Raw genomic sequence first — 17,812 nt, 5'->3', positions numbered from 1 at the left:
AAATAATTTTCGCTCGGATAACCATGACCCCCAGAGCCGAACACGCAGCCTGTCACGTCGGATGATAAAGCCCCGGGATGTGGACAAATCACTCGATAAAGAGAAGACAAGCATTCTGAGCTAAATGATGGAATCCTTGAGGTCAGCCAGAGCTTCTGATTCGACGGCGGTGCCCTCGGGAGCGGTTGCATAATTCTCGTATCCCGGAATACGAAATTCTCATGTCAGATCCGATGCTTCCTGTTCCGCATGTTCCGGCCGCCAAGATGCAATGCTCGACTGCGTGCGTGTCACTGTGGCTCATTATCTACTTGGAAGCATCTCGACGCTCATGAACGATGGCTCTTTCACCTACTTTCATCTAAACATCTTGAATGCATCAAAGTTACTCCAAGACATTGCCTGCCACAGCCCTTGTTCATCGGCCGCTAAGCAAGCCGACAATGCAGCCCACCTCCAACTCGGCACTCGGCCGTCAGCACCGGCGACCACATCGCAAGTCCCGAAATGGCTGTCTCAACTGTAAGAAGCGCAAAGTAAAGGTAATCTTCACATCTCATCATTCCCCTCCCAGTCACTAAACAAGGCAGTGCGACGAGACAAAGCCCATGTGCTTCAACTGCATGCGCTTCAACGTCCCCTGTAGCTTCGACCCTCACTCTCCTCCCACCTACGGCCCAATACCAAAGGCCCTGTCCGACGAGCTAGAGGCAAGCCAGAAGATTTCGCCTCATCGAGGCCCGGGCCGTCCGCGCAAAGACTGGGCTGCCCTCGGCAATGCTCTCAGAGAGGCAACAGCCCCGGGATCACCAACTTCAAACGCTTCAACCACTTCCTCGGCTTCCCCTCCGGCCGACTCGGAAGCCTGCTCGCTGAACATTGTCGATGCTGATTTGATGCTGCACTTTGTTCATCACACCGCGGGCACGCTCTCCAAGCCCAATGACAGCATAGGCCTCTTCTGGAGGAATAATGTCCCCAGAATAGGCTTTTCTCACCACTTCGTGCTGCATCTCATCTATGCCCTTTCTGGGTTCCACCTCGCCTATTTGGAGCCAGCCGGGTCCGATACTCGGGCTCGACATCGCTCAATAGCTACCCAGCACTCAGAAGTAGGCCTCAAAAAGCTCAACGAGACGCTCTCAAACATCACAGAGGAAAACTGTGGCGCCCTTTACGTTGCAGCAACGCTTGTATCATACTGTGCCTTTGCTGCCGGTCCGACATCGCCCAAGGATCTGCTAGTCTGCAAGGTTGGAGACGAAACCACGCTTCACCAACTACCATTGATACACGGCGTGCGGTTGATTAGACAGACTGTAGACCCTGCCACGCTCTTCTCGGGACTCTTGGAACCTCTCGCAGAGTCCGGGCCAGACGAAGAGGTCGAGAGCTCTGCGCATCCGCACATGGACTGGGTCGAACCCTTTGCCAGGTTGCGAGAGTGGCTGACGACCAACGCGAGTATCAACATGACCATCTACGATCACGCTCTCTCATCTCTTTCTTCCATATACGAGGCCAACTACGGCAGCGAAAAGGGTGTGTGCAAAACCCCTTCAGCCAACCAGCTCATACTTGGCTGGCTGTATCGTCTACAAGAGACATTCATCGCAGCTCTCAAGCGACAAGAACCACCAGCCTTGCTCATCTTTGCATACTACGCCCCTTTGATAGCAATACTTGAGGAGTGCTGGTTTCTAGAGGGATGGTCAGAGCATCTCGTCGATTCAATCAAGGCAATGCTGAGTGACGAGTTGTCTACGTTTATGGAATGGCCGACAAACGTGGTGGGAAAGGTATCAAAGATCCATGCTCGCATTTAGATAAAGTATATAAGGCCTAGAGAACATATTACAAGTCTATGAAATACGAAGATGTTTATACAAGAAAAGTCTACAGGTGCTTGTTTACCCTGGTACAACCTTGGTAGGTTTCGAGTTCCGCAACGTCTCAAAGTCAGCAACGGCGCAACGAGTTTCCTCTTCAGACACTGGCTTCTTCTTAAGAAGCCAATCTCCTTCAATACGCATAGCCGCCTCGATCGCCTTGGGCGTTGAAGTCACGACTACAGCCCGGATGCTTCGGTGTATGCCCTGGGCCGGATACGCAACGAGTCCGATGGTAGCAGCAGTTGTCTTGGTCACCAAGCTCAATGCGCCCTTGCCCAGGCCCTTTGCAGCCCCCAATGCATTTTCTTGACGCTTGCCGTGGTATGTGTACACGGCAATGTCTGTCAGAGCCTCAAAGATTCCGTGGTAAAAGTTCTTACCAGCGACCACCGCACCACTCCTGAAGCCAGTGATATGATCCCGAGGCCTCACATCCTCCCCATAAAGATTCGGTACAGCTCGCAGCCCATCCGTAACCGCGATGGGAATATCGACGAATATGCCCTTTGCAGATGTAACGGCCAGCTTCCCAAGACTCTTGGTTGAAGTTCCAGCCGCTCTCCTCGCGACTCCGGATTCGCTGACGCTTGCGGAATCGCTTTGCGATCGAGCCTGACTTGATCCGCTCTCTAGTGAGGTTTTCGTTCGCGCTTGGTGTTCCTTGATTGTCTCGTAAGGTTTCACAAAGACTCCTGCTGTCGCATCTGCCATTGACGCAGCGACTTCCATTGATGCTGATCCAACGGCCGTGAACGGATCCCAACGTCTACTTTCAATGAATATGGGCTTTGGTTTGTGACTACCGAGTAAGGTGTCAGTACCGCCAACTTGAAAGGCTAGGCCTACTTACAACTTCAACTTGCTCCGTTCGAGTTTGTTTGCTCCAGTCAAGATTCGCTCTGCCTTTTTTGACAACAAGACTTGGTGTCTTTTTCCTTTATATGACCAAGACGCTGGAAGCTCTGGAACCAAATCACAGCGCTGTGGCTCGATAGGCAAATTGGAGTGAAAATGTTGGACCGCGGCCTGGACTCCCGATTCAGTTTTCATGCTTTCCGACATCTTCTGCGCTGCGATCGCGACTTCGGGCGTCAATGCATGTACTATAGCATCGGTGAGATTTCTAGATGTCAGGGATGAGTGAGGGATTGGCTGTGGGCCAGCGCCGGCGTTGGCTACCATCTGACCCCAGAAAGGTTGACTATCAATAGTTGTCATGTCAGTATAGATCATGGACCAAGCAAGCATGGTTTCCTTACTCTCCAAAGAACGGGACGATCACCGTCGGTATGCCGTAAAACAGTCCGCAAGCCGTTGTTCCGGCACCGCCGTGGTGGACAACAGCAGAGACCTGCTGAAACAGGTATTCATGGGGACAATCACCGACGTAAAAGATATTGGGGTCGTCGTCACCCTCAAGTTTGCTCCATCCCTGTGATATGATAGCCCGAACTCCAGCTGTTTTGATCGCCTTCAGGACCATGATCATCAGTCGGGCTGGGTCATCGACAACAATGCTTCCGAATCCGACGTAGATAGGCTTCGGTCCGCCTTTGAGGAAAGTTGCGAGATCTTCAGGGGGCTGGTATGAGGGGGGTTGTCGGAAAAAGAAACCAGAGATACCTAGATCATCTGTTAGAAAAGCCGTATATCATATGTCTGGTTGTACGACACCCACTTATGTTGTGGCCCCATTCTCTCGGTTTAGGGATCAGAGCTGGAGACCAGCAGTATGTGAATGGCACTTCCAGAGACTTAAGCAGTCTCGGACCTTCGTTCATCGGAACATGCTCGAGGCCGAGTTTGGCTTCTCGCCAGTGGTTGACCAGGTCTCCGAGCCTACACTCTTCGGTCAGTCATCGAAACCCATAGGAGAGCTGATCATTCACTTACCCTTGCCACGTCAGAAATTCCACCACACTGTATGACAGGTAATTGGCAACTTCACGTTCCTTGCCAGTACTCGGGTCATTGATATTCGCCAAGGGATGAGGAAAAGCACCTGTACTAGTCCAAGGCATAGTGAACATCATGTGTAGAGGAACACCCAATGCCTCAGCGCAATGAACATGTGCAAAGCTAGGCGGGTTGGCAATTATAGCATCTGCCACAAACGGATCGCCCGTCTTGGGATCAGGCATTATGCACGAGTCCCAGAACCCATCGAGCATCTGAGCAATCATCTTCCTCTTGGTGTTTATATCTCCAGCTCGAAGACTATCGATGCTTGGGATAAGCCCTGGGTTCTTGACCATATATGCCATGAGCTGAGAGGGATCGCCTCCAACAGGGTAGAACTCGATATTGGACGATTGAACAAAAGTCTCGAAGACATCGTGGGTGGCCAGTCGAATTCTATGACCGTGTTTCTGTAACTCGTGCGCCAGCGCAATAAAGGGTTGGACATCGCCACGGCTTCCAATGACTTGGATGACGATGTTGAGGGCAACTACTGAATGATCTCGGTTCTCGTATTGTTGGTATGCCGGCGAAGCCAACCCGGGAGTCACGTCGAGTTCCTCGAAATTTGGAAGTTTGGAGAGTCGTCGGCTCAGGGTCGTGGATATCTCGATATCGATTCGGCCGTCATCTGTGATTTCTAGTCAGTATTAGACACCATGAATCTCAGTTTTGCCCTGCTACCTCTTGTAGATGCATCAATTGCAGCTGTTCTCGTCTCGTTGAGCTGATCGATGCCATCGTTCGTGGATGCCATCTCTGCCTCTGTCATATGGTTGAAGCGTCTGGAGCACAAGGGATGGCCTCAGACAAGCAGATCAAATTGGCTTCCTCGGCATGGAGCAATCCTGCCCGACGTCATTCCAGTCATATAAAAACAGTACAGGGTCTAAAGCGGTGCGACCAGGATAGGCACTACCGCCGAAATGGCCGAAGTAATTGCACGATTCTGAATCATGGTCCCCTGTTAGATCGACTATTAGCTTGGCTCTAAACATGGGTGACTCGGAAAGAAAGCGAAAATTCCAGCATTGGCCAAACATCATCCCTCCTACCCACAAGTCCACTTTTCATGGCGCTCATATCCGAGTCTATGATAGAAATAGCCATGGCTGAGACGTGGGCCACGTAATGAATCATGTTGCGTACCTTCGGTGTCTTCCAATGAGATCTCAAGGAGTTTTCGTATTGTAAGTTTGCAACCCCTGTCCCCGGGGCGGCATACCAAACACCGCTGGTTATAGCCTTGCGGGTCCTCGGCCACGAACAGAATGACTCCGTGAGCCTGGCTATGTCATGACTTGGCGGAACTTATCATTTGAGACCAAAGAAGCTTTGGGTCAACGTAATGATGTGGAGAGCTAGAATTAAAAGGAGTGGGGAGTAGACAGAGGAGCAAAGCCAGACAGCAAACTCTTCTTCTCAACTCACCTCCATCTGTTTCGTTCTTCTTTCTTACGGCGAGCCTTCCTCCCCCTGTACTTTCCCCAGAAACCGCTCTTCCGATATCGATGCCGTCTCCAAAAATCGCCGACTATTGGGAGAATGTGGGCTTGACGGGTGTCATCTCCCGCGCCCTCTTCCGAGCCCTCCAATGTCTCTTCGCCCTCGTCGTTGCAATACTCTACGGACTCGACCTACAAAAAGCCACCTCAAAACACCTAGAAGCAGATTCAAGATGGATCTACGCAGAATTCGTCGCCGGCGTCTCCATGATCGTCTGCATCATACACCTCTTTTTCACGGCTACAAGCTGCGGCTGGACGGTACTGGACGGGATGGTGTCGGTTCTGTGGCTAGCGCAATTCGGTGTCTTTGCGTCCCAGTTCCTAAGCGACGACACTCCCTTGTACGACGCAAAGTTTTATACATCAGAGAGCAGGATGAAGGCTGCGGTTTGGATAAACTTGATTAGCATGCTCCTTTGGTTCACGACCACGGTACTGGGGACCATGAGGTGCTGTGCTCGCCGGAGGAAAGCAAAGACGTTGAGCCGAGGCGAGACGGTTGATATGGAAAGATTAGAGAGTCAACAATGAGAAAGAAGTATAGTTACCGACAACATGGGGCTTATAAGCAGCAAGGATAGCTACGCATTCCATAATGACAAGACTTTTTATTCATTGCTACCCCTAGAGGAGCTTGAGCGGATCCCTTTCTACAAGTATCTCGTTTTTGCTCGACCCGTGTACCTCTTCACCCACCACGGAACATCCAGTTCTCTAACAATCTTAACCTTGTCAGATCTTCTTAGATCCCTTGCTGGCCTCACGAGAACAAAACCCAGTGTCTGTCTTCTGACTCGGTTATCCCATCAAGGGCTGAACCAAACCCAGAACGCAGCTGATTCAACATGCTACAGTGACCATATTCAATGGTCAAATGAGCTCCAGAGACAGCCCTTTGAATTTTTAAGTCAATTAAATAAATAACTAGAGGCAAAGGCAACATTCTTGGCAAGTCGCGCATATTGCACCCCTTTCTGGGTGACTCTTTACTATGACTCCGTGAGGAATTACGCTGGTGTCAACACGGCTGTACATTCATGACGACTAACTTCCCTAATCACGACTGATTATCGAAACGTCCAAGCTCTTCTGATAAAATCAAGCTTGGCTGACTAGCGAACTGTTACATCGCAAGTTTCTCGATACATACTCTTTGTGCTTGCCCTTTACATATGAACCAATCTCAGTTCTGATGGCCCGAAATACTCGCTTGTTCAACATCAACTTCAAAACGGCCATCTCGCTTCTTAAACTCAGACAGCTTCGTCAGTTATTCCCTCATCCAAGCTCTCATTCAGGGTTGACCCTCGTTCTTTCATCCCCTCGAAACTTCCACTGCTGTAGCCAATCGTACTTAAACTCCAACATCCCAAACTGGAAACCCATTCCCTCAAACACTTGTTTCAGCTATCCATCACTCATGAGCTCAGCTCCCTCAGAAATTATGCCGGCGCAGCCAGCAAGCAAAGACATGGCGTTTTTAGATAGAACGCGGCACATGGCTATCACGTGGCACCCGAGATGATACTTTTCTCGACACATCTCTCGAGTTTATCCTCACCTCAACGTGATCCCCTAGATTATCACATCGAACTCGAAGCACTTTGCCCTTCCATCACTATTACCCACAGTACCAGCTCAAAAAGATGAAGAGAGCTATCCCCTCCACGATCAAGTTCAAGCGCCTCATTCCCCCATGACACTGATACGCAGCGACGCACAAATACTACCCTCCACGGTTCCCAGTGTCAAGAACCGCCAATACGGCACCAAGAACAGAAAGCCATTATTACAGACCTTCGAACCACGTACTGCGCGTGAGGTAGTGGCTGAGCTAGAGCTGAAAAACGGCAAAGACTGGAAACCATGGCTAAAAGGGACGCTTATGTAACATTCTATGTTACCTCTTGTTGGATTCATGCACGCGATAAATTGCTCATGATCACTCAAGGCCCTGTGCGTTCAGTCAATTCCGATGCGGCTATGAAGGCGCTGGATGAGTATTATGAAGAACTACATGAATGGAGTAAGGATGAGGAACATGAAGAAGATGCCAACAAGGTCAACGATGTCAGCAGGGACAACGAGAAGGAAGACGACATTAACAGAAAAGATGGCAGGCAAGGTTCAAAACTGCAGTAGATGGGTTGAGGTTTAATACCCCCTGCCTCACACGGATATACTATCTTCTGAGCCCCAAGCCGTCTCATCCCCAGCAAGTCCGGATGTACACATTCTTCTTGTCATCAATGACGTCTCCAAAGGGGCTATCAGCCATAACAGCAAAAAGACACGGTTATTAATACATGACGCCATCGAAACTCGATACCACGTAGCTTAGGCCATATGCACAGAGAACTCACTGGATGACAACAGAGGAAAGACCTTTCAATATGCGAGACGAAGCGGTCCAGAGTAATGAGGGCCGCATAACAAACAGTGAGTGTAAAATGATAAGTGCAGGCTTCCTTGGCTAGAATGACTGCTGAGTTGTCATCCTGGTCACAGTAGTTGGCGTAGTCATAGACAGATCGTCGTGGGAGGCGCTGTGGGAGGCATCCACATCGTAAAAAGTATCATCATCCATGGTCAAACTGACTCATCGAACCAGTTCTCTCTAGTGCTGAAGCGTTCATCTTGATGGCAGCAGCATGACTTCTTTGTTGCCTTGTTGCCAGAAGGTCAAATTCAAGACAGGCTGCCCAAGTTGGACGAAGAGTCTGCATCATTTCCGGTCCAGGGGCCTCTTTGTCAGATGTTTCTTATATTCATGGATGCGCAAGGACAACACTGTGCCACCATCAGGCTCCCTGCAGAAGGTCCTATTCCCATCGCCGCCTCGTATGTTCAGAGCTAAGTACCTCGCCTCAGCCACTACTGTCCCGTTCATAGTGAAGGGAAAAATAAAATACAAGAATATTGACATATTAACCCACCCATCTACAAGGTTAGTGATAAGGATACAAGAAACCTATCAGGCAGGCAATGTACAAAGACCCTCCAGATACCAAACCTCTCAAGGGAGTAACCATCCAACTACCTATATATTTCAAATACATTCCCTTCTTATGAATATTATATGATCTCCACATATAGAAGAGAATCTACTATTTTGGTGCTCCGTTTCTTTCTTGGCTCTCGTCGGTAATTAAATAAGCCAACAGTCCAGAGCTACGTTATATTGAAGAATTACACGGGATCCGCCAAATCAAGCGTCGGTATTTTTCTGAACAGAATAAAGGCAATGTGAGTGCACCTTTCTATTACTTCTCAAAGTGAACTTGGCGTCTTAGCAATGCTGATGTAATAGCGAGCCCTTTGTTCTAGTATTCGATCCATCAGATGGGCATAACCTCACCGCACTCCGATGCTCGTCCCCTGAAGTGATACCACGGGGAGGGACGAAAACAACACGCCGCTTTTCAAAGTGGAAAGCCAAGGAGACGTTTAGCATAACTTATAGATGTAAATAAGAATTTATTATTAAATAGTTTCGCTTATTTGGGAGTTATGGATGGAAGTTTGGGTATTATATTGCTCGCTCGAAGTAGCTTACCCTAGACCTTATCTACACCATGTCGAGGCTTTAGCCGTGGACAGGTACTTCAATCACTGCAATCTACTAAGGGCGCGAATGTAGGGTTCAATATTATACGTCATGAGCTTCAATCTCCACGTATGTGATATTTCCTTAGCTCTCCTAGGAGAATGCTGCGAGAGGATCATCCACAAGATCAAAACCACCACCCGGCAAGTCGATGAAAGGTGGGCTTACACTCTCTTACGTCAGTAGTCAAGAATTATCATTTGACCATTAATAAATATTTGCTAAAAATAAAAGGGAATTCGTATTCTAGACCATCACGGCGTCTTTGTTTCCGTTCGCACTCGGTTTTTTGCTGTCCTAGTAAGACGCGGACACGGAAATCGGGATAATGGACCCCGCGTCACGATAAAAGTCGCCGAGAAGCAGCCAAAGCGGAAGGAATAAGACGCTGCTTGGCTTGAGTATATGTATCTATAAAGCCGCATTCATGACCTTGGTCGCCTATCGACGAATATTCTCGCATTTAAGAGGAAAGCGAGTTGATCCCGATCATAAACCTGAGCTTCCAACGTTTTCGCACGATACCCACCCACTCAACATGGCTCGCACGACCACACGTGATTGGGATAGTATCTTCATCCCGTTTGGAGGCATCGACTTCGGGCCCAAATCGTCCGCATCAACCGTCGTCACCATCATCTTCCGGACGGGTGATGACATCCCCGGCACGGGTCTGCACTGGCATGAGACACACACCGAATACCTGCAAGTCGTGGAAGGCTATGCACTTGTGACAATTGGTGATCGCACAGCTGTATTCACAAAGGATGATGGTGTCATCACGATACCCCGATATACAGTCCACCAGTACATGCGCGCAGACAACACAGAGAAAGGCAAGGCAGGCAAGGACATGGACCTTGTTGTTCGAGAATGGACAGAGCCAGCAGATGGCGACAAGGAGATCTTCTTTCGCAACATCTTGAGTCTGCTCAAGGATAAGAAGGATACTGTAACGGGGACAGTGGGAATGCTGTTTTCCATCATGGTCGTTGCTTGGTCACACGATAACTATCCTGTGTTTTGGAAAGGCCCCAGGTTTCTGGGAAAACGTGTTCAAGGAACAGTTCAGAGGGCCGTGACATACTCGTTGATGGGATGTCTTGTCTTCATGGGTCGGCTGGCAGGGTGCCAGTCGCATTATGCCGAGTATACGCCATGAAGAATTGCCGATGGCCATGTGACGAGTGTCTATGGAATGGCAGGACATATGAGCTGGGATAGAACGATTGGGGCTCGGCCACTCTTATCGTTGGCTTGTGGTCAAGGTGTTAGGCGAAAGCAGGAGGACTCCTTAATGGTTGCGGTACTTGAACATGTCAGGTACCAAGTCATGGCACTCGGCCGAGTTGTCGCCCGTGAGTCTTGACTAACGCTTCGTTCGTGCAGTTGAGACAACTCTGGTTCGGGTCCTCTGAGTCAACAACGCGGACTCGATCTCCGACGATCCCCCATTGACCATCAAGAACCACCTAAACACAATACATTGACACATCCATGAACCAACATTCCCTCGGCAATGACTACTAGCCTCCAGCTTAACTGGAAATGCGCCCGCAAGTACGTAACGTGAAACCCATAAGGCTGGGACGCGATGCGATGGACCACCAAAGTGTGGATGCGCATCTCCGACACCAAGGAAAGCCAGCATCCTCAACCCAAGAGTTTAATTAGTTTGCCGAACGGAAGCATTTCCCAATCAAGGTCTGCTCTGCCCCCATGCCGCGTCTCTGGGTCGCGTCTGCCGGAGTTGGGATGGCACCTTGTCTCACGATCGACGCCCCGTTGAGTCAAAACCATGACATTGAGATGCTCCTCAACTTTGACTCTCAAGACCAAGCAATCACGTCGTCAGAGCTGCAGTGGCAAGAATACGAGCTGTAGGCAGGCTGCTTATCGGGCTCAAGAGTTCAAGAGTTGCACAGCATGACGGGCGATGGCCGATACGACGCAGGAGATTTGCAGGTCCCCTGCTCAAGGTCAGGTCCAGCACTTCGCTTCCCAAGCATTGACAAGCATTGACAAGCATTGACAAGCATTGAGGAGACGCTGCGGATCCTTTACGATGTCTGGCCTAGTACTGCGGGTAATTCCCCGAAGCGATGGATGGGAAGCGGAGAACTGGGATTGAAGATCATCGATGCGTGTGAAGCTTGCGGCCGAGGCATTCATCCAAAGCAAGGAACGCGGCATTTCTTTTTTCGTCCAGAGTTGCGTTTTTTTCCTTTGTATGCGTGTTTCAGCTTGAGGCCTTCTCAAAGGGGGTTGAAAGAGGTCGATCACTCGGCATCCGGGACGGACCTCTCTTTCTTACCAGCATGACGGTAAAGCGTCTTCTTTGTTCGGCTTTCGTGAAAAGACCATGTCTTGAAGACGCGGTTCACAAACCTTGTGCGATTTGATGCGGCCTGTGCATGGAACCGGGTGTTTCAGAGCGCATTTACACACAAGGATGCTCTCCTCCCGTTGCAACCTCTGCGGTATCTAGCCCCGAAGGAACGGATGGGCAATTTCCATCACAGAGAGAGACGCAGACCCAACAGAGAAAAGAGCCGGTCGCTGCAATCGAAGGTTCCATGAAACCTTCTCTGGGGGCTAGCGAGCGCCTCCCCTACCCCCTGAGCCTTTGGAGATTGAGCTCTCGAGAGATGATGTCAGGGGAGGGGGAGAGCTAGCAGGAGATTGGATCGCCGGGATGCTTTGGAGAAGAGGCTTGATTGAGGACTAGGCTATTCGTGTCGTAGCGGCCTTCAACGTGCTGGTAACCCATCAAAGGGGTCTTGTCTCCATTTCCGCGGTCGCACAGAGGATGGCGATAAGAGAATTGTACATACTGGGCAGGTGCGTTTACTCAAGCGATGATCAGAGGTGAATCCTGGGCTGAGGAAAAAAAGCCACATCTTCCATCAACCCATCTGATATGGCCTGGGCGTTGATGATTGGGCGCTCCGTTCGCAGCGTGGAGGGGCGTTAGCCGCCACGACGACGCGATGAGCGCAGGGTTGGACGGGATATTGAGCTCAGATGAGAGGCCCTCGCATGCTTGTCGTCTTGAAGAAACGCAGCTGCGCCGAGCCTCTTGCTGGGAGCCTGTCAAAGCCAGTCTCGCGGCCTGTCAAGCCATTCTCTTCATGCAGCCTCTCATGCAGCCTGCCTCTTTGCCCATAAATCTCTCTGTCCCCGCCAGATGCTTGCTTTCCCATGCCCGTCTTGCGCTGCACATTCATGCGCGCCCTTCTGGAACGTCTCGTCCTGGGTGGGATGGGGGGCCCAAAAGGAACGAATCGACGGTCATCGAAACAAGAACCACACCACCCGCTCCGACGGATTCAGGGGCTATCCGTGTCAAGGGTCCCCCCCCCCCTCGTCTTTTTTCCCCCTCCTTGGGCGTCAACTTGTCGGTGCTCTTCAAGAACCCCTCTGTATCCTTGTGATGGTGCTCCGTTGTGGCAGCGGATAGAGGACGGTGTGCAAGCGCCTCGCCGGACGGGCTCAAGCTTGGAGACCCGCCAGCCGTATCGACCGGCTGTTGTTTTGTTGTTCCCCGTGAGGGCGGCTCAGTGGTTATTGAATGACTATTTGGGAGGCAAGCATTGAAGAACAGACAGAGTTCAGGTGACGTATCAGTCGTCTCAAACGAGTGGGAACGAACATCAGAAGAGGAAAAAGGAAACAAAATGTACCCTTTTCATCCGCCAGCCGTTGATGTTGAAACCATCCCCTCCTGCCTTGATGCAAGCCATTAAAGCACGAGCGACCGTCTCTTGTGTCGTCGGCTTTGGCCTTGGGCACCCCTGTAGATCCCTGAATCGCGACGAGCATGGATGGGAGAGTCCTTGACCAGTGACTGTTTCCTGCGTTGAATCATGGGCTTGCACCGGTATAATTGTAAAAGAGAGTTTCGAAAACTCTTACTGGTATGAATCTTCCATGATTCAAGTGTTATGACATCTGAGTCCATGATAAGAAGCTCCTCGTCATGAGCAAGTCATCACAACAACAGGTACCTACCCAAGTACATCCATCCATTACAATGTCCCATTCAACGGGGATCCACCGGGAACGACGGGGAGTGGTTCCAGGATCCAATGCTAACGTTAGTCCTTTTGGGGATGGTGAAGGCTCGGGCTAATTTGAAACAGAGACTGGGACTCTGCCAAAAGACAGAGAGACGAGACTCACTCAAAGAGAGAGGTACGTACCGCGACGCGGGAGTGCCATGCCCAGCCGGGCTCAATGCCCAAAGGACCCCAAAAGGAAAAGAAGAGGAAATGCACGTCCCTCGGACTCGTCGCACGGACCACATGCACCAAGGTTACGCCTTGTGGTACCGTGTCGACTCAGCGCCGTGTCGCACAGTACGGAGTCTGATCCCCTTTTCCCCTCCAAATCCATCCACCAGCCATCAGAACGGTACGGAAGAGGTGTGAGCGAGTGTTTTGTCTGTATGCTTCTCTTTGTATCAACTGTCGCCAACCAAAGTGTCATCTGCTGCATTCTTTCTTCTCACGCAGAGACGGATTTAGCATCATCCACTCTACACCAACCAGAGCACATCTGCCATCGCCAGCGCCTAATAAAGAAGCCCCAGAGGCCCAGTATCACCTAGACAGAGGCCCTCCACTGGCTCCTGCGCCAGCCTCTTAGGATCCCCCCCGCCGCCAACCGCTAAATTGCAACCGCCAACCGCCCGCCCGCGCCCGCCTCCGCCTCCGCCTCCCTCCCACTCCCCTACCTACCTGCCTTGCCTTGCCTGCGAATCCATTGCTCTGCTCCTCCTTAAACGACTGTCGCCCAACAACCTCGACGCCTGCGCCCAGCCTTGTCACCTTGGAGCAACGCGGCTAGACCTGGACGATTCTTCCTACAGTCAAACACACTTCCGACTCCCTGGTCCGTCTGCCAGATCCTTCTCAACTTTCCTCGCACCGTAACCGCATCGTCGATCATCCGCCTTCTCACCCCCTTCGATCGCTCCACCGCCTGACCCGAGACCTCCTCCTCCTCCCGACCAGCCATCGCCGAAGCCGCCGTCAGCAGCAGAACCCAGGACAAGGACAGAGATAGGCGGCGATAGACTCCAACATCCGCCATCGCTCGTGCCCAACCTTCCCGACGCATCGACAAGCAGCAGAACCTTCACCCCGCTCGTGACTCGCTGCCAGACTACACATCTCCCGCTTCGATTCACCGCCGAATGACGTCGGACGCCTCTTTGAAACGTTCCTGAGTCGACGCCAAGGGAGATCTCCAGACATTCTCGTCAAGCCATTCGCAACCCCTCGTTCGCGCTCCCCTCGGCTCCCTCAACAACCTCACCCTCCCTCCCTGTTGTCGCCCTCTGCCCGCATCATCGTCGCCTCACACGCTCGACGGATGGAGTAGAAGGCTATGGCCCATGCCCCGCTGCTCCGAACAAACACCACTCCGGTCTTCCCCAACTCGAACGGATTCGGTGGTCTACCACAGAACAGCATGAACCATGCGCCGCGCGCCAGCCAACTCTCTGGCTCGACAGCCTTTGCCGGCTCCTCGGCTTCTCTAAGCTCCCTCGCGAGCGCCGCCACCATCACTCCCCAGAACGGCGGCCCCGTTCTCGCAACCGCCAACATCATCAACCAAAAGGCCGATGCCTCCCGATCCCTCTACCAGATCTGCATCTCGCTCAAGCAGCGCCTAGCCCAAGTTCCCGGCTTCGACCCCTATCTCGAGACCCTCGACCCCAACGACCCCGTCGATCCGCTATGGAACCTCTTCCGAACAGGATACCCTCTCCTCCTCATCTACAATGCCTTGCAACCTGAGGAAGAGCTCAAGGTCGAGGACTCTAGCGCTAACGAGGCTAAGAAGTCCAAGATCGCCATCTTCAAATTCGTCCAGGCTTGCATGAAGGAGCTGCAGATTCCTTCATCCCATAGCTTTGTGATTACTGACTTGATGGGTAATGATACTAGTGGTTTTGTCAAGGTGGGTGAGCGACAGCTGGGCTTGTGCCGGCTCAGTCTCTGCGCCTGGGGCTTTGTTAACCATCTATGCAGGTGACCCAAGTCGTTAATTATGTTCTCGATTGTGCCGAAAAGCGCGGCACCCTCCTCCAAGTTCAGCCCTACCCCGAAGATGAAGTTACAAGTGGCCCTACACCCGGATCGCAGATGACCTACCGAGATCACATTGTCCGAGAGCTGGTCGATACGGAGCGAAAATACGTTCAAGATCTCGAAAACCTGCACGATCTCAAAAAGACGCTGGAACAGCAGGGTGCGATTCCAGGAGACATTCTTCACCAGATCTTCCTCAACATCAATGCCATTCTCGATTTCCAGCGCCGCTTCCTGATCCGTGTGGAAACCACGAATTCGATGCCTGCTGCCAACCAGCGATGGGGATCTCCCTTTGTCCTGCACGAGGATGCCTTTGATATCTACCAACCCTTCATCGCGAACCAGCGCAAGGCTGCCCAGATCGCCAACCAGGTCTTTGACAAGATTCAACAATCAGAACACCCCGTGGCGACCGACTTCAACACACTGGACGGTTTCTTGCTAAAGCCCATGCAACGATTGGTGAAATATCCTCTGTTGCTCAAGGTGGGTTCCACAAATTGCCTGGCTCTGGCCGCTTGACTGACATAACTCAGGACTTGAACAAGAAGACTGAGGACGAAGAAACCAAGGCCGACTTGGTTAATGGTTGCGAGGCGGCCGAGCGAGTCCTGCACAAGGCCAACGACGCCGTCAACCGGGACCTCTTGGATGAGGCTTTGGAGGATCTGACTAACCGAGTGGAAGATTGGAAGAGTCATAAGGTGGAACAGTTTGGCAATCTTCTCCTACACGGCGTGTACGGTGTCATTACTGGCAAGACCGACCAGGAGAAGGACGTACGTCTTTCATACAGCTTTTCTTGATCCCCGCTAACTGTGCTACTAGTACGAGATTTATCTCTTTGAATGCATTCTCCTGTGCTGCAAGGAAATCTCACCAAACAAGAGCAAGGACAAGAAGGACAAGTCGAGGTCATCAGGACCCAAGGTCCGGAACAAGAACGCCAAACTTCAGCTCAAGGGCAGAATTTTCATGACTAACGTGACTGATGTCGTGTCCTTCTCGAAGCCAGGTGAGTTGGGCTTCCCTTGCTTCATTATTGTGCGCTACTAACTTGAATCAGGCAATCACAGTGTGCAGATCTGGTGGAAAGGAGACCCTGGTGTTGAGAATTTCACCATCAAGTTCCTGAACGAGGAGACACTTAAGAAGTGGGTGGTTGCTCTCGAAAGCCAGAGGAAGAATAACGCTCCCCGTGCCTCGACAAACTCCGACTCTGCTACTGCCGACTTTGCTTGGACCAGGGACCAGGCCGGTGGCCTTGAGAACCCATATCTGCAACAGGATGATGACGAGGATGATGACTACGGGCCAGCCACAGCGCCAGCCGGCCTCCCAATGCCCCCGCACCCCATGGGTGTCATGCCTCGAACTGCCTCGAGCAGCAACTTGCGTGCTCGTGCAGGCACAGGAGAGAGCTCCGGGTCCCTTGCGGGTATGGTGAGGGCGCCTCCGCCTCGATTTCCTCTGCCTGTACCACCTGCTCCGCTCAGCCTTCAAACCCAAGGAAGCGGTGCACCTTCGCCTGGTGCCTGGGGCGGCGACAGCTACTTCTCACCAGTGGCCGAGTCGCCAGCATCGTCGCGCACAAGCACAGCGAGCGGCATGTTTACCACTCCTCACTATGGCTTCCCCAAGACTGGAACGCCCCAACCCCCGTGGGAGGATAGCAACCGGTATACCGCTCCTGCCATGCCGCGTGCTCCCTCTCGCGACGGTCCTTCGCCAAACCCTCATGGCCGCAATCCTCGTGGTCCTTCGCTTCCTGCAATGGCCTCGAACAGTCAGGCTGCTGCGCAACAGAGGAACCGCTCTTACAGCACTCCCGACATCAACGGACCCGGAATGCCCAGGACCCGACAGCCCAGCCAAGGCAACATCCCGGCTGTACCCGGGATCCCGCAGCACTTGCACCCAGGTCATGATCCTAACATTCCCAGAACCCAGACTGGCTCGCCCAGAAACGAGATGCCCATCCGAGCTCAAACGAACAGCCCCGGAGCTCAACGGGAGCGGATGCACCAGCACACGGGAAGTCTTGGCGGCAGCATGGCTCAGTTCCCTACGCAGCCAGTGTACCCACGACAAGGGACTCCCGCTGCTGGCGGTAACCCACTGCGTGTTGATGCCGCTGCTGCAAACTCACGAACTGTCTCTCCAGCCCTTGGCACAGCTACTCTTCCTCCATCGACAAACCCTCTAGCCAGCCCCGAGTTGCCTCTGCCGACACAGCTCAAGGTCCGGGTCAACACTGAGTCTGGAAACTACGTGACACTTGTTGTGGCCTTCAACATCACCTACCAGTCTCTGGTTGACCGAATCGACGCCAAGTTGGCGCGGTTCACCAGCAGCAGCATCAGCAAGGGCCTACTCAAGCTGCGGTATCGCGACGAGGATGGCGATTTCGTGGCTATCGAAGGAGACGACGATATCCAGATCGCCTTTATGGAGTGGCGCGAGGGAGTCAGGAACATGTACGCTGGAGGCGTTGGAGAGATAGAGCTCTTCTGCGTCGGCGACACTTCCTAGACACCTGTTCAGCGCGCACACCCAAACCAGATCGACACCCACCCAGAGAGGAGGTAGACATGGTGCATTGTGCTTGGGATACCCACGGATCGTTACCGCATTTTCGGCGCACGGAAAACCTCGTATTTATTTTGTTCGGATCATGATGTTAAGGCATGGATGACGACCAATGACCAGGGGCGTCTGACATGGAGGACAAGGCATCAACCATAT

At 52.0% G+C, this 17,812-nt stretch overlaps 4 protein-coding genes across 4 annotated transcripts; 3 read left to right on the top strand and 1 right to left on the bottom strand.

Moving 5' to 3' along the window:
- Nucleotides 1-374: 374 nt before the first annotated feature.
- On the top strand, nt 375-1,826 carry NCS57_00189100 (Zn(2)-C6 fungal-type domain-containing protein; the record flags this gene model as incomplete). Its single annotated transcript, XM_053051939.1, has 2 exons — nt 375-542; nt 591-1,826. 2 exons carry the CDS (start codon nt 375-377, stop codon nt 1,824-1,826), a joined length of 1,404 nt encoding a protein of 467 aa, XP_052920454.1.
- An 84-nt stretch (nt 1,827-1,910) lies between these two features.
- Nucleotides 1,911-4,608, bottom strand: NCS57_00189000 (Glyco-transf-28 domain-containing protein; the record flags this gene model as incomplete). The annotated part of the gene is made up of 6 exons (XM_053051938.1): nt 1,911-2,691; nt 2,953-3,093; nt 3,152-3,515; nt 3,571-3,731; nt 3,786-4,482; nt 4,536-4,608. The coding sequence occupies 6 exons, from the start codon at nt 4,606-4,608 to the stop codon at nt 1,911-1,913; spliced, it is 2,217 nt and encodes a 738-aa protein (XP_052920453.1).
- Nucleotides 4,609-9,504: 4,896 nt separating this feature from the next.
- On the top strand, nt 9,505-10,128 carry NCS57_00188900 (Cupin-2 domain-containing protein; the record flags this gene model as incomplete). The annotated part of the gene is made up of 1 exon (XM_053051937.1): nt 9,505-10,128. One exon carries the CDS (start codon nt 9,505-9,507, stop codon nt 10,126-10,128), a length of 624 nt encoding a protein of 207 aa, XP_052920452.1.
- A 4,229-nt stretch (nt 10,129-14,357) lies between these two features.
- On the top strand, nt 14,358-17,599 carry NCS57_00188800 (DH domain-containing protein; the record flags this gene model as incomplete). The annotated part of the gene is made up of 5 exons (XM_053051936.1): nt 14,358-14,933; nt 15,005-15,553; nt 15,604-15,846; nt 15,896-16,082; nt 16,134-17,599. 5 exons carry the CDS (start codon nt 14,358-14,360, stop codon nt 17,597-17,599), a joined length of 3,021 nt encoding a protein of 1,006 aa, XP_052920451.1.
- Between the last annotated feature and the right edge of the window lie 213 nt (nt 17,600-17,812).

The sequence above is a fragment of the Fusarium keratoplasticum genome, chromosome 1, assembly GCF_025433545.1.
Source record: "Fusarium keratoplasticum isolate Fu6.1 chromosome 1, whole genome shotgun sequence".
NCBI lineage: Eukaryota > Fungi > Ascomycota > Sordariomycetes > Hypocreales > Nectriaceae > Fusarium > Fusarium keratoplasticum.
The sequence above is the reverse complement of the archived record's forward strand: the minus strand, read 5'-3'. Positions and strand labels throughout refer to the sequence as shown.